This window comes from Lepidothrix coronata, unplaced genomic scaffold (assembly GCF_001604755.1).
Source record: "Lepidothrix coronata isolate B3197 unplaced genomic scaffold, Lepidothrix_coronata-1.0 Scaffold0, whole genome shotgun sequence".
Lineage (NCBI taxonomy): Eukaryota > Metazoa > Chordata > Aves > Passeriformes > Pipridae > Lepidothrix > Lepidothrix coronata.
In genome coordinates, this window is record NW_016690180.1 from 1,843,453 (window position 1) to 1,859,904 (window position 16,452).

A 16,452-nucleotide genomic window follows, 5' to 3' on the forward strand; every position below is an offset into this window, starting at 1 on the left:
TTAATGCCAGAGCTCAAGATTTAAAGTACACCAAGTTTAACAACATAGAAGGCACTGCATTCAGATATATAATTCAATAGTATTTGTAGAGATCTTGTGCTTATTTGCAAATGTTTTCTTGTGATAGCTTCTAATGGAGTTAAAGAAGGCTTATGTTATCTATAACGTGGTTTTTCATAAGGTCACTAGCTGAACTGGTGAAACCAAATAATTGTTAGAGCTGGAAATATAGGTACATGGGTACAGATATATTTAAATACATACACACATATATATGCATATTTTAGAGGGCCCATACAGTTGCAATGATATATATACATACAAAAGTATAATAGTGTAGGAGGAATTGCCTTTAAGGCAGTAAATGGTACTAATAGGAACAGGTATTCGTAGCACTCTACTTCAAAATGTATGCTTGCACCTCTTCAGCTCAGCAGGAATACGTGTTGCTGTCCATTTACGTGATAGGTTGCTTTATTTTAAAAATGTTTATACAGAAAATAATCGTGTTTTTCATTTTAATTTGTCATATTTTCAGTGAAACACTTTCATCACTTTCATCTAGTGGCTGTACAACACCCACGGAGTTGAATAATTCTTGGTCTGGAATAAACAGCTATACTACTGGTTTGTCTACTGAAAGAAGTTCGGTTTACTCCTGGAGGGATGATGTGCGTCACAGAAACTTTTACAGTTCCCTTTCTTTAAATATTGTAGAAAAGATTAATATTTACTGAAAATGGACATGCAGCACCTCATCCATAATAGCCTAGTGATTGAATAAATTGAATTAATTGAATTTTTAAAGAAATAGTTTTGTTTGCAAGTTGGTATCAGTGCCACTAATGTGTAACAAAGAAAAATGGGATAAAAATATGAAATGATGAAGTTTGAGGAAAACAAACCTGTTTTACTGAAGAAGGTAGGCTTAGGTTTCTGAGTCCATCAGAATGATTAAATATGTGTTTTCAAATACTGCATAGTGCAGGTGATGTCTAAACTGAATTATTCTCAGTGTTTTCAGTTATAAAGTACGTTCATGAACATGTGTATAATTTTCCCAGTCTTGGTAAATGTTTAGCTCTTACATAAACTCAGTTCCGTTTTGTAGATGATGCAGAAAGAGGTTGTACCTTTTTATGGAGGCTGACCTCTGAGGCATACCTGGTGCAGGCTGGCAGTGTTGAATAAATCCAAAAGCATTGCAGTTGCTGCCACTTTTGTTTTAAAAAGCCTTCCATGGCTCGTAGTGGTAGTTCTGCCATTATTCTTGCATGATGTCCTAACCTTTAGGGTACTGACCCTATCTGTCGCTGCCAGCCCTTCAGGAGAAAGCCTCACTCTGGGTTATACAATAACCTGTATGAGAGTTATTTTCTCATTCCTTCTCGCTATGATCCCTTCTGTAGCCTAAAATGCTTTGAAGCATTCAGCTGGAAGCGAACAAACGTGATTTGGGCCCTGAGTATTACCACTTTTTTTAATATATCGAAGTATCTAATGTAAGTGGCAAATGTCATTATGAACAGTGCCCCAGCCGAGGAACCCTCAGCCAAGTGCTCGTCTCCACATCACTGGATAAAATTAGGCACTTCCCTGCTATTTTCATATGCCTCTGTGCTCACCTGTCTCTGGTTGCACTGATTTGTGGGTTCAGTGAAGAGGTGTGGAAGGGCATTTCTCACACTGAGACTGTTTCCTAACCACCAGACTAGGTCATGCAGATGGAAGGTGCCCCCTCTTTGCCCTCTTAGCTCTTTTACTGAGAAAGAGCAGGGAGCTTTGATGCCATGGGTCCCAGAGATGCAGTGTGCATGCTTCATGTTGGAGCAGGGAGCAGGCTGGTAGTCCAGACACATTATAGCTTTTTTTTTTTTTTTTTTCTGTTGGCTAATCCTGAGCAGCTGCCAGTTATCTGTTAACATCCTAGAAATGTAGGCTTCTAGTTCCTTTTTGCTAAATCAACTTGCTCAAGTCAGCTATATGGGATTTTTTTTTTTTTTTTGCATTGTGGTATATAGATTGTGTGTCTCAAATAAATGGTCTGAACATGCATTCTGACATGCCATGCTAAATTGATTCAAGTTGTTTTGTTCTTTATATATTGTGGTAATTTTAATTTAAACGCCGATTTGCTAACAACTATTAACTTTATAATATGTAGGAATTTGATAAAGCCAACACACAAAGAGTGCATCAGTTATTTTTGGAGATTGATGAAATGCTGTTTGAAGGAAAAGTGACCACCCAAACGCAGAGCTTGCAGGTCGAATGTGCCGATTGGGTTGAACAATTTCCTCACCTAAGGTAAAGAAACGTTTTGCTAGTACTAGTTTTCATCAGTTATCATTCTAATTTGTATTTTTAGGGTACGCTCTTATGGATTGCTCTTGATGCATGGCATCAGCAACACTTATGCATTCAAATCTGTATCTCTGGGACTGAGCTGTGCCATAGTTGCACAGTAAGTCTGGAAAGTGGTGCTTTACCACTAATGCCCATTATTTTGCTTAATACAATGATTGCAGGCAAATGTAATTTAGCAGGATGTAATGAGAAAATAACACATCATTTTCATAATGACTTTTCCTAAATAAACAATACATCTTGTAAATAAATATTTGATTTTATTGTAATTGAAAACATACTGTGAAATTCCAAGAAATTCAGTAATTCCGTATTGATTCTTCTAAAAATTAATGAAATATGAAGGGCGACCACATGCGTCACATATACTGCACAGCCACAACATCCTCCTAGGCACGTAAAACAATGCGTTATATTAACCCGGCAATAACCAATGAATAGATATGCGGATGCACACATGATTAATGAGAATTGCTTTGCATAGATGTGCAGAATTTCTAGGCAGCCTGATGACTGCTTCTCGTAACACAGGGGACAAGTCAGTGTTGCTCTGCATTATACTGTCTTGCCTTCATAAATGGTGGCATGACATTCTTTATGAGATGTGGTTACTGTTATTCTAAACATAGGCCTGCATGTGTAATGAGTGTCTTCTAGTCAATAGTTTGTTAACACCATTAAAAAGAATGCTTTCAATAACTGTGGTATGCTTTCAGTGCTTTTAGGTAATTTGCAGAGGCTTGGTTCTTGGAAATATAAACTAAAATCAACTAACAATTTCTTTGTCATGAAAATAGCAGAATTGTCAAATAACTGAGGCAGTTTTCACTAGCAGCAAGCCATGTTTTGCCTTGTTTACATACTGTGAAAATTAATAGAGAATGCATAAAATGGAGATTTTTGTGCTGTGTAATTCAATCAAAATATTAAGTAATTTCTCTATATTATTTAGGGTATTTTCACTGGGTAGAATTTATTTTAAGTGATTCCCTGTATGTAGTATTTTTTGATTCAAATCTAATGCTGGCAATACCAACCAGGTCCAAGAGGTTGAAAGTAAATTGAAGAAATCTGGGAGCTTCTGCATCATTTGCTACTAAGGGATGTGGTACCTCCTGTGGTTTAAAAAGAAAACAAAACTTATTTTCATTTATTAAGATGAAACCTTTAAACTTGGTGTGTGTTGACTAGTTACTCAGAAGAATAGCTTCTGGGATGCCAGATTTATTTCTGAGTTGTACTTCAAATTGCTTGCTGGCTGTCCTTTTTTTTTTTTTTTAATTTATAAAACAGCTGTGTTGGTATATGAATATGTGGCTCAACATGTGCGAATAAATATACTCAAGAATTGTCATCAGTAAGAGAAAGATCAGATCTATTAACGAGAAAGCTTTTTTCTTGGCTTACAAAATAAAGACTGAAAAAGGCCATTGCTTAGAGCTTCATGTGGCATAAAGTGTTGTTCTGTAAAAGCTAGTCTCAAGAAAACATGTTCAGGTGAGTCTGAACATTGCTGCTTGCACTACAGATTGGACTGGTAAATTCTATTGAGATCCCTTGTAAATTCTAGTGAAAAACAATTCAGTAAGGAACGATTATTTAACTATACTGTGTTCAGAAATTATTTTATAGCATAATTTGGTGTATATTTATTAGAGTTGCTTTTACCTTTTCTGTCTATCCCTGTACATTATGCATTTTGGAGTTCCTGCATTTTCTGAACATTAATTCTAGCCTTAATTTTCCATGTAAACATTATTGCTTAGCACTTTTGCTCACATTGATGGATACTGAAGTTAGATAAGTGAAGGCACAACAGATATTGTCTTCTGCATCCATTTTTAAATGTTTCTTACAGAGTTTTGGTAAGAAAGGAAGTGTGTTTATCTGGCTTTAAAATAATCTAGCAAGTTTGACTATTTGCTCTTAAAATTTATAAACTAGAATCTCATCTAGTGTAAATCAGCTTAACTTTAATAACTTAAAAACTGGGTGATGTTGATGTATTACACAAGGCTCTGAGCCCTCCATGAGTTGCTTTTGAAAGCATATGTAAGGTGTGCTTTTACATTACCTACTGTTTGCAGGTATTTGTATTCTGGATCTTTGCATATGGCATAGGCTTCCATCTAAGAAACTGCTTGTTCTCTCCTTTTATTCAGGGTTCTAGGAAAGCAGCTTCTAGTGCCAAAGGATGAAGGCTTTCAGCATTTTCAGAGCAGAAATGATGCCTATGTGGATACTAAGTGTCTGCCTGGCCTCTGTGAATATACTAGTAATACAAAAGAGTATGTTGATTTTTTTTTTCAAGTTTTCATTTTTGTCTTCCCCCCTTCAGAAGTATGTACAAATACTATTTTTGTATTACCGAAACATATCAGTATAATTAAATATGGTCTTTCTTCTTTCTTTGAATGTTTAATTTTCATTTTGTTGATTTTTTTTTCAGGCTCTGCATTTCGGGCTCTAAACTGATCCCAACAGTATCTCCAATACATAAATCACTGGATTCAAGTTCCACTAGGATTTCTGACTCAGCCATGTATTCCTTCCTGGAAGAAGAAATCTATGATATGGATGGAAAAATAGAAGAATATCTTGCCTTTGACAGCAAGGAACTGTAAATAACAGATATATGTATTTTTGAAGAATATAATGAAAAATTATCAGTGAACCCTGTCAGGGTTCATAAATTGTGTTTCTCTTCTGTAAGATACAGTTCCTTCTGTCCCTGTGTTTGGTAGCACAGTGGTCAGAGCACTCACTGAGCATGTGGAAGATTAGGTATGTTGTCTTTCTAGTGGTTCAAAACTCACATCTTCCATGTCAGAGAGATGTGTTTTAACCACTAGTTGTTTTGAGGTGTTTGGTGCATGGAGATTCAGTAAAAAGAATATTTAATTTTGAGATGGGGTAGAATGAAGGCATCCCTTCTTCCCAGGTGAGTGCCTTGAGCAGCAGGTTGTTTAGGGTCATTATACTGTACATTCTCTTATTGTCTGCCCTGATAAAGAATCTTAAATTCTTTCAGTGCAGTGTATTACAGCTTTGTGAGGAGAGCTGCCGGTTGCAGCCTGCATTCAGAGCATTTTTGTAAGGGGCAGGAGTCAGTTATTTTCTTGACAGTCACCTGAGGTTTCCTGTGAGCCAGTTGAATGTTCCAGCAACTAGGCTACTGGGTGGATCAAAGATCATAATGTGCTGTTTCCTAAAAGGCCTCTATGAGGGGAAACCTTTGGTAAGACTAGTTGGGCACAAAGCATAGCTTTTTGTGCTAAGGCCTTATGCACATTCAGGACAAAGACATGGTTGTTCTGAAAAGCTGAGGAACCAGACTGATACCCTTTCAGTCCTGTTTTTGAAAGAGAGGGCCGGGGTTACTGCCTTTGAGAATACTCTTAGTATTCTTCTCTCCTCATTTTGCGAAGTAAGCAAATTTAATTTGGGAGGGACACTTGCCTGAAGGTGTGTTTTCTCCTTTGTGCCTCCTTCGCATGCCTCTTGTTTTCTTCAACCTTGTTCTCCATAACTAAAACATTAGGCATTAAAAAGCCTGATATGAAAATAGCTTGGTCATATTGTGATTTGGACTGCTCAGCCACATTTCAGTTATAGTTAAGAATTATGCAGTTAAGTTTGAGGAAGAAGTGACTGAGAAAGGGAGAAACCAGTATGAATTTGGAATCATCTTTATGATCTCAAAAAAATGCATTCCTTAGAAAGAAATATGATGGCATTAAAAAAAGAAAAAGGTGAAAACTTCCTTCCTGAGAGGTGTGTTAGAAGACCAAGTTAAGAAATGTTGCTGCAATGTGCTGCCCTAAGTAGGGAGGAGACAGAAAAAAAACCCAAAAAACCATAACTGTCCTCACAGCAGTGGAAAGGAAGAAGGTATGTGTAAGGCTATAGGCTCTGCTATTCTTGTTAGACTACAGAAATCCTTTAAAGTTGTTTTGCCTTTGATCGATGGTGGAGTGCTGCAGATGTGTGCAGGTACACAGGGCATGATAAAAAAAGAAATATTCTATGTTATGGTCCTCCTGACAAATGCAACAGATAATAGTTCATTTATGTTACTGTAAAGAGTATAGGATTTAGTCTCAAATGACTAAGTGCCATGTATAAAGGTTTTTCCTAGAGCTGCAGATCTTTCTGTTGTAGTGCCCTGGTGGGATTCTTTAATTTTTCAACTGCAAGCAAAAACATAAAAGAAATCCTTATATGTGTATGATAGGTTCTGTTCCCATAGGTGCATTTAAATTTGAATTTTTTGGTGATCTGCAGCTGACTGCCTTTTCTTCTGTATTTATGTTTCTGTATTGGAAGGAAAGACAAAAAAAAGGCAAAATCCATAAGAGTTCTTTTGAATTTGTTTCCTTTATTAGTGATGATGAGAGTTGGGAACAAAAGAAGATGTGTCTCTCTGAGAAGAGGAGTAAGCGTGGCATTCCCCCTGTTTCTCCCAATGCCTGTATCAAAGATGCTGTGGCTTCTGAAGTGTTTGATCGTGTTTGGAGCAGTGTCATTGGAATATTGGAAGAACTGATTAAAAAAAATTGGGAAACTAGTATCCCAGGTATCTGATATTTTCAAATACGGTGTTTATTAAATCTAACTCAGAAAAGCGATTCTCCCCTACCCCTTAAAATAACCAAATTTTCCAAGCTTTATTTAAGGTAACCAGTGCTGGAGCACTGTAAGATACGTAATGCCTTGCCATGAGAATGTGCACACACACACAACACACACATGCACCTAAAATAAAAACTTCTTTATTAATTTTCAGGGAGTTTTTTATGAGAGGTGGGAAAAAAGGGAAAAATACTTACTGAAATAACTTCATTTTGGGAGAGCATGTTTAAAAAAATAAAATCACTGGCTTGAGATGCAGATTGATGCTGTTAGCAGGGGATCACTGATGATGTGATGTGAATCTAGAACCTAGGAATCAAAGTCTCCTAGTCCTCACTGTTTGAACTTTGTTAATAAAAAACCCTTTAGGTAGGAGATAGACAGTCTTGCTGACATTAGGAGTTCATGAGTACAGGATGAAGAAATGGTGACGCATGTAATTTTATTTTATGTTTTCATATTCTGTCGGACCGTAGCAAGGAAAATTAACTAGAAATGAAAATCTATTTATTGTGCATATATTGTCTTTGGAGGCTGAGGGAAATTCCCATTCTTTCAATGTATTTTAAAAGGATGGTAATAGAAAAATACCTGAGGGGGTTTTGGAAGTTACCTCAAGTATAAGGTACACTCAACCTCAAATATAAGATTACAACAAAGTAAGAAATGGCAAAATTCCTCAGAATGCTTGCAGCATCAGAATTTAACATTTCAGGTGTTACTGAAATATAGAAGTTCCTTTCACACCACAGGCGGATTGTTTAGCTCTCACTACTATAGTTTAGGGAGGATAGCTTAGCAGTATTATGATAGGTTTGCTTTTCTATCTTTTTGAAGGTCATGAACTTATGACAAATTGCTGGTTACCAAAGTATCTCAACTAGGAAGGAAAAGAGTTTGTATTTATAATAGAAATAAGATAGTAGTTTACACCCAAAATGAAACACCATCATCATCATGGCGAGGCTTCGCGAACGAAGATTTGGGAAGGCTCTATCCACATTTGCTACAGAAAATGAAACACCATGTAGCTGCTGTCAGACAAGGACACTATCAATAGACTTTTTGTTTTATATATATTTTTAAATTTTTTTTGCTGCTTAAAAAGAAAAATCTTTGGGCATTTTTAAATAACATTTCAAAGTCTTAGCAATATTTCCTTAAACACCCACCTCCAACTCTAACTGTATAGACAGACTTGTATGTCAGTGTCAGAGAAAGCATAAACAAATGGGAAAGCTTTTAGAAAAACATCATTTACGGTAGATTTTTAAATAATATGGAAACTTAAAAAGATATGAAAGTCTTTATTTACTGTGAAGTGTAATAGTTTTTGAACCTCAACAAAGGATGGCCAGTAAACAGAAAATTCCTCTTATTACATCTACTTTTTTTGCTATTGTGCAGAGTGTGACAAAAAATTTGAAAAACTGAAAGCTGTTACAGCAAAACTGCCACATTTGCCAGCCATTCATATTATAACAGATGCTGGGAGCATTCCTCTTTCCAGAGGCTCTGAAGCACGAAGTGTATCTTTTGGACCTCATTCTGTTTCATCACAGGTAAAAATAAAAAATAACTTTCTGTCAAATGATGTTCTTTTTTTCTGCAAATCTTGGACAGTCTTGGTTGAAATTTGGAAAGGGTCTTTTTTCCACCCGTTTTGTTTTGGTTTTTTTTATACCAATTAGGTGTGCTTAAAGTCATCTGATTTAAAATGCGGGTTAATTAAATGTGCATTTTTTTATTTGTTGTCACTGGTTTGTCTGTGGTGGTTCTTAAAGATGCCATTTACCCCTAAGATATTGCTGCAGTTGCTTTACCAAGAGAGTCTTGTTAGACTGTATTTTGTCCTAGACAGTATTCTGTCCTTAATTTTGCTTTATTGTGGTCCAGTAATTTCTTCTTGATAGAATTAAGAAAACAAAGTGGGCTTTTCCCTGAACTGCAGAGATGTGAAGTTGCAACTTCTTTTTCTCTGCAGTACCTCCACCAGCACGTTGGCACTAGGCCTTACCTGTCTGTGGAAGCTCATATTTATATTGATAAAATGTTCTGTTTTGTCCTGCTTCCTGCATCCTCCCTCTGTCACGTGCTTTGCACATATGTTTCCTTTTTCAATCACCACTTCTGTTTTTTTTTCTCTCTCTGTCGAGTTCAAGCAACTTCATTCTCTTCCATCTGCTCTTTTTCCATGCTTGTTAAGCAGTGGGATAAGGACCATGGAAAAGATAGTTACAGGGGTCTTGCTTCTCCTCTTTGGTGTGCTTTGCTCTGTAGTGCTCCCAGCAGCCAGAAGTAAAATGCTTAGATAAATAATTCCTAGACTCTATGCCCTGTGCTGAGGGAAAATGGAAGCTTTGGAGAATCAAACTCTGTCTTCAACTGAAAGAGTATTTTAAATTGAATTGCACTTCAATAACAAAATTATGAAAATCATATTTGTAAAAATCTGTTTTAAATAAGTGAAATTACATAGTTGCACCATCTACTATTGAGAATTCTATTAAACTGTCTTAATAGAAACTTTTCTAAAATACAAGTAAAATATCTCTTAACTATGTGCTTTTTGAGGTCTTCCTTCAAAAATATAAAGGTTAACGCATAGTTATTGCTTTTAATAGGTTCAGCGTTTCTCCAGCAACTTCTGTAGTGATTTGAATGGTGTGATGACAATTCAAGCAAAACCACTCCAACAGAGGCATGTTACCAGAGTAGAAAAAATACAGTAGGTTTTGATATTGACATTTTCAAAATGTGACATAATTCACACTGCATAAAAAATGTTTTGCAATTAGAAAAAGGCAATAAAAAGGCAGTGATTTTGTTTGTATGTATCACTGATGTGATAGTGATTTTGCAGAGGTTGAAATGATATGCTGTTAAGGATAAAAGGATTCTTGATCCTCATTCATAATTTCTTTCTCTTTCCCTAGGAACGAGCAAGAAGACAAACAGCAAAGCACTGCCTCCACTGCTCCAAATTCAGCACATGCTAGGCTGGGGAGAATTTTTGATAATAGTGTTCTGTCATCATCTCAGGCACTGCTGGCATCTTCTAGGAAACTACCAAACCATCGGAGGTTACCTTCTCTCACCTCTGACCAACTCTGCTCAAAAGTTCCTAATATGTACAATGAGGAAATCCTAAGATGGACGAAATTGTGAGTTTTTAATTTTATTCTCTGATTTTCTCAGAACTTCACTGAAATTTCACCAGTGAAAGATTTTGCAAAATACTTGAAAACTAAGCCATGATTTGTTATTAATTGTAAATTCAGAGAAAAAGAAAGCAATCCGAACCATGCTTTTTTGAGGAAAGGCATTTGTTTTATTTTTTATTGCTGTATTAGGTGCTGTTATGTTTTGTAGTCAAGCTCTATAAAGAAATGTACTACTTCATAATTTCATATTGCTTCAGTGAAGAAGTCTGTAACATGAATTTTTCTAAAAGAAGAACACTTAAAATTCTGTAGGGTTGCCAGCTCAGATCGTTTGTCTTCTGCTTATGCACCTGCAACACGGAACAAGTTACCACCAATAAATTCTGAGGCTCTTGAACAATATCTTTCAGTACCTCGACTGCAACAGAGCTCTGTAAGTTGTGTTCATTTTTGTACTGGTGAAGAACTTCAAGCTATTTACAAATAAACTGCTCTGTGTCACTGATTGAAAGGACCAGTTTTACAGTTTGTTTTGGTTTGTATTTCATAGATGGTTTTAACATGCTAATGTGAATTACATTGGGGTATCATTACAATGCAAGAGAAGTCAGTTTAAAACATCAGGTCACAAACAGATCACGGTGGAAAGACTTCTCTGACAACAGAAAAATCTGGTTTAAAAAAATAGAAAAACAGCAAATCAACAAGATAGTAACCTTGCACGTTTATGCATCTGGATTTAAAAGGCTCCTTTCAGTGTTTTATTCATTAATGTTAAGTTATAAGAAGTAGAAAATTATGCTGACTGAAGCAGAAAAGGATACCAACTGAACAAAACAGATCATCTTATACTGACCTATTTTTGAAGGTTGGGGAAGTCATGAATTACGAGAATGAAAGTAGATTGGCATGTTGATATTACTCTTCTTCTGAATAATATTATGAATTGAGATAAATGTAAAATCTTTTATTATTTTAATTAATGTAAGCCTTTGGGAATTATAGACTAGTATTAGGAACAGTCTCACATCTGTTTGAAAAACATGAGAACCCTTAAATTGGTGCTTTTGGTCAGTGAAAACATATTTTTCTTTTCTCCTCGTGTACTTTTGTGTGGCAACAGAAAAAAATATTTTAACTGATATAATTGCTGCATTCTCTTAATGCTTTTTTTAATTCTCTCAGCATCAAGGACGATATGCTCTTAGCAGAGTGTCAAGTGCAGTGCCTCGCAGGGTAGAGCAACCGGCACTCAGAGAAAGAACTGTTACTGTTAATCAATTTTCAAGGCCCAACACAACTCATACGTTCAGGGTATGTTACAATATAAGTAGAGACATGTCAAGGGGAAGAAGCTTTCATTCATGCCCAGTGTTGATCTACAGGAGGTCTCGTTTCTCTCCTGCCTTCTGATGTGCAGGGGTTCTTGCTACCTGTAGAGAGGAGGATGTTAAAAGTCTTGGGGAGGGTGCGGGACTATGAGGAAGAATTTTTTTTCAGGTCTAATGCATCAAACTGTTCCTTTGAGGGTTGTACATGTGTTAGAGGTGTGCAGTCTTCCTTTGAGGGAGTCTGTATGCTAGAGGTGTACAGTTTTAGCGCTGCTTGGAGCTTTGCACTTTGGTAGGATTCAATATACTGGATTAGATCATAAAAACCATCATAAAACCGTTTCAGTAGATAAGTGTATCGCACTAGCTAGTAGTATATCTTCCCTTTTTACAGAGAGACACATCTCAGAAGAGATCACTGACTCCCATGGATATTGCTAACCACAGAGGGATGGGTCAAGGATTTTTGACAACAGGTAGGCAAAGTAAGAATTACTTGGAAAGTAAAAGGCCAGAAAAATCTATGAAGCCATCATACAGTCAAAAAGTGAAGTGCTCAGGAGGAGCCATCTTGGCATAAAAGAACAGGTGTGCTTGGCAGGATCTTTTGAGTTTGGTTTTGCAGTTTCTTCTCACTTGGTCTGAGTTAGTCCTAACTGATTGGTAGGAATCCTGTAAAGCTTCTTTTTGTTGTTATGACATGGAAGGAGAAGGATTTCCCATCATCTTGTGTCTCTCTCTCTTTCTTTTTTTTTTTTTTTAGTATTTCAGTATGTTTACAATTATGGCAAGAGTAAGTGGTGTACACATGTACAGGCTAGATATTTTTGCAGCTGCTAGAGTAGTAACACAGATTCATGCTCGTGAGCTATTCATGACAAATTTTACTTTAGCTCCCAAATTAGTAAACTTTCTATGTGAAAAAAAAGTTTAAAATATGCATTTTTAATAGAAGTATAAAGCTCTCTTAAATTAAAAGATCAATATTGACTTGCAACTGTGTCTTTCAGTTATAATACCGAAAAGAGAGCAACCCTGTGTGGCTCATGTTGTTTCATTTTTACAATAAAGCTGACTAGCTAGTTCCTGGCTTAGTTTGAGTCTTTGTATATAACCCTTACTTGTTTGGAAGTTCCTTGAGTTTAAACGATTATAGAATTGACATAATTATATAAAAGGTGATGTAAAAATAAGGGTAGGTTAGCAAACATTGATCTGAGCAGACTAGTGGAAGTAACTTACATATAAACTTGGAGTGTGTTTCAGGAATTATGACAATTATAACAGTGTTTTATATTTTCCAGGCTCACAGCATCACTACAGATCTGTTCAGAGAAATCCTTCAACCTCAAGAAAGAGATTTCAAATTGCTTCTTAACCCATTTTAGAAAGAAGCAGAAACTCTCTTCACTGAATGACTGAGTGAAGCAATAAATTTACCACCTAGTATCTGTGTGTAATGAAGAAGGTGTGCAGTATGCTGGTGCTTACTGAGCCTTGTGATCTTCAGGATATCTGCGTTGCCTTCTTTTAAAATTGTCTGACCAGAGGTTAGATTAAAAATTAGAGCAAAATGAAATAAATGGTTGAGGTGTCTGCTCTGTTCGCAGCGTCGAGATGTTGCTGTTGCACTTTCTTCTCAGGCATTCCTCCTTTTTCTGTCTTTCATAGGGAATTGTTATTCAGTGTGTAGAAGTGAATAAGTTATGTTGAGGCTGTAAAGTCCTGCTCCCACTTTTTTTGTTTGCTCAGTGTTAAGGATGTTCTAGACTATGTAAACATCAGTCATATATAAAATTTATACTTTTAAACAGGAGTTCGCAGTACTTCCTCCTTAATCACTGTTTCAACATTTCTCTGTTTTTCTGCTTACAGCAGTTGGTTTCTTACAAATATTGTCTATCTCTACTTTTTCTTTGTCGTTTAATTTTTTGTAACGGAATTCATTCATTGCTTTTGCTTACACTGTTCTGATCATCAATAACTATGGGAACTGCTGGGATAAACTTTGTTTACAGGAAATATTTTTTCCCTGCCAGTCCGAACATGTTTATAGATGCTGAGCAATTGAACCAGTGTGCTGACAAGTCTGTAAGACTATTCCCACTTCTTGAGATTTCTTATAAAATAATGTGTGTTATTGTACAAATTAATCATCTTTTGAAATATGTGAGCCTTAAACAAGAAAATATGTACTTAACTGATGAAAGCATCATTTCATACCTCTTTGTGTAGACCCAAATGGGAAGATCAAAGAGGAGACTTGGAATTGTGTTTTGTCCAGCAAACAAAGCACTGATCAGATCCCTGGCTATTAGTGCTGTGAGCATTCGCAGTCAGGGATTCCTCCTTCCATCACAGAGCCAGTAGTTGAAGCAAATGTGTTTGAAGTGCTGTTGAAGTGTAAAGGAAGGATGAGAAAAAGTTACTTGCCCAAATTGTGCAGTTAAGACTAGTAACAGTTTTTTCTTCTACTTAGGAACTAATACCAGTTCTCCTCACTTTTTATGAATGTTCAAGGATTGATAACCCAAGGCCCAAAGCATTTGTAATGTATATTTCGTATCTATACTGTTAATCAGATTTCTTTTTTTTTTGTAAATGGTTTGTAAGCACTGTATTCTTTTGAATACTGGCTAAGTATTTGTCTTTGACTACACTAAGTTCACTCACTGGTGATGGTATGTTATAGTATCTGAGAAAGCAGAATGCTTGAACTTTGGAATTGCAGAGCAATTTCATACAGTTGTAGGTCAATTTGATGAAGTTTCTTCAGAAATCTCATGTCAAAGATGACTTAACTTCCAAAATTCACTTTCCAAAATTCCAGAATTAATGCCTTCAGCAACATGTCCAGAATATACTTTTGCTCTTGCGAGTGCTTCCTCCTCTATTGTACAGACCTTGACAAGAATGCAGAGAAGTGATGGCAAAATGTGTCCCTTTCCATCTTGTACTTTGCATTTCGTAGCAATGCAGATCTTATGTTGTGAACTAAATGAAAAGATGAACGTGCACTAGTCGATTCTGTAACAACAGAAGTGGTAACTGGTGAATCACTGAGGAGTGGTTCATCATCTGGCGCTTTGCCAAAGAGAGAAGATTGCTGACATCTGTGTAGCAATGGTGCTCAGTCAGTTGATCTCTATATGGAGAGAAGAGCAGAACAACAAACAGTCTGCTAATTACTAGAGCAGCAATGGAATGCTCTCAGCTGGCAGGAGAGAGGGAAGAGGAACGTTTGCTATCTACCAGAAGTATTTTAACACTTTTCCCTTTTGGTCAGTTTTTGGGCACCTGACAGAATCACAGTCATCTTTCATCCTGATAATCATCATATCGTTGACTCATTCCATATTGGAAGGGACCTCAAGGATCATCTGGTCCAATCTTTAGTGGCAAAACTCCTGACTATGGCTATAACAGTCTAGATGAGATGGCCCAGCACCCTTCCCAGCTGAATTTGAAGTGTCCAGTGTTGGGGAATCCACAACTTCCCACATAGTGGGATCATTCCAATGGCTGATTGTTCTCACAATGAAAAATTTTCTTGTATCTGATCAGAATCTCCCCAAGTATGAGTTGCACCCATCACCCCTTACTTTTTCCATATAATCCCTTATGAAAAGAGAGTCTCCATCTTCTTTGTATCTATCCTTTAAATATAGGGACATGATGATAAGGTGTCCTCTAAACTTCTTTTCTCCAGGCTGGACAAACACAGTTCTCTCAGACTTTCCTCCCACAGCAGGTTTCTCAGTACTTTGTTCATCTTTGTGGCCCTTCACCTTATCCAGCCTGTCCACATCTTTCTTGTATAGCAGGGACCAAAACTAAACACTATTCTGTGTAAAGTGGGATAGTGATTTCTTTATCTCTGCTGGTGATGTCCTCGTTGATGCAACCCAGCACTGTCTTGGCTTTCTTTGCTGCAGCAGCCAACTGTTCACTTGTACTGAGCTGTACTCATACTCCACCAGTTCCCCCAGGTCCCTTTCCATAGAGCTGCTCCCCAGCCAGGTAGGTCACAGCTTGTGCTGCTCTTCCTATAGTAAATTTTCCCAAATGCATGACCTTAGCATGTCCTTCTGAACTTCATCAGGTTGGTAGCCTACTCTTCCAACCTATCCAGGTCTTCCTGCAGGGTGGCTTTCCCTTCCAAAGTGTCCACTTCCCCACTCAGGTTGGTATTGTTGGTGAACTTCACTAGGGTACACTTGATCCCATCATCGAAATCACTGATGAAAATATTAAACCGTTTTGTACTAATATCGATCTCTGGGGGACTCCACTCGTGACAGTTGCCAGTTTGAAAGGGAACTATTTACACCACGCTATGGCTGTGGCTGGTCAGCCAATTCCCCACCCACCACATGGACCACTTGTCCAGACCATCACACATCAGTTTCTGTAGGAGGAGGCTGTGGGAAATCATATCAGAGCCTCTGAGGTACCCAGGTAGACAGTGTCCACTGCTTGCCCTGTATCAACTGAGCAGGTTACTTTGTTGTAAAAGGCAATACTTTGTTGTAAAAGGCAGTCATCTTTGTCAAGCACACTTTGCTCTTCATGAATCCATGCTGGCTTTTCCTAATCGCATACTTCATTAGGCTTGTGACAGCTCCCAGGAGAATTTGTTCTGTAAGTTTGCCAGGGACCAGAGTAAGACCGATGGACCTGCCATTTTCTGCATCCTCCTTTCAACCTTTCTTGTAGATGGGATTGACATTAGCTGCCTTTTAGTCTTCTCAGATGTCTCCCGAACTCCCCAACTTCTCGAAGATTATGGAGAGTGGCCTTGCACCATGTCAGTCAGCTCTCTTAACACCGTTGTTGGGTACTGTCAGAGCCCATCAATCTGTAGGGGTCAAGCTCCTTTAATAGTTCACATACCAACCCCTCCTTCACCCATGGTGGGTCTGCATTTGCATCAGCCAGGATTTTTGTTCCTAAGGCCT

At 37.3% G+C, this 16,452-nt stretch overlaps 1 protein-coding gene across 8 annotated transcripts in view; it reads left to right on the forward strand.

Moving 5' to 3' along the window:
* Positions 1-13,105, forward strand: part of FAM149A (family with sequence similarity 149 member A) — a 25,178-nt gene extending 12,073 nt beyond the window's left edge. For 4 of the 8 annotated variants that reach the window (XM_017814471.1, XM_017814858.1, XM_017814392.1 and 1 more), the window contains exons 3-14: positions 539-671; positions 2,165-2,307; positions 4,530-4,655; positions 4,817-4,987; positions 6,753-6,943; positions 8,407-8,561; positions 9,624-9,727; positions 9,936-10,163; positions 10,476-10,596; positions 11,349-11,477; positions 11,889-11,970; positions 12,799-13,105. In XM_017814471.1, the coding sequence (XP_017669960.1) occupies positions 2,222-2,307; positions 4,530-4,655; positions 4,817-4,987; positions 6,753-6,943; positions 8,407-8,561; positions 9,624-9,727; positions 9,936-10,163; positions 10,476-10,596; positions 11,349-11,477; positions 11,889-11,970; positions 12,799-12,872 (1,467 nt within the window). In that variant the 5' untranslated portion in view covers positions 539-671; positions 2,165-2,221 and the 3' untranslated portion in view covers positions 12,873-13,105. Of the gene's footprint in view, positions 1-538; positions 672-2,164; positions 2,308-3,660; positions 3,865-4,529; positions 4,656-4,816; positions 4,988-6,752; positions 6,944-8,406; positions 8,562-9,623; positions 9,728-9,935; positions 10,164-10,475; positions 10,597-11,348; positions 11,478-11,888; positions 11,971-12,798 lie in introns of those variants that run through there. The other 4 variants (XM_017814304.1, XM_017814784.1, XM_017814701.1 and 1 more) reach the window with 4 other exon arrangements.
* Positions 13,106-16,452: the final 3,347 nt, after the last annotated feature.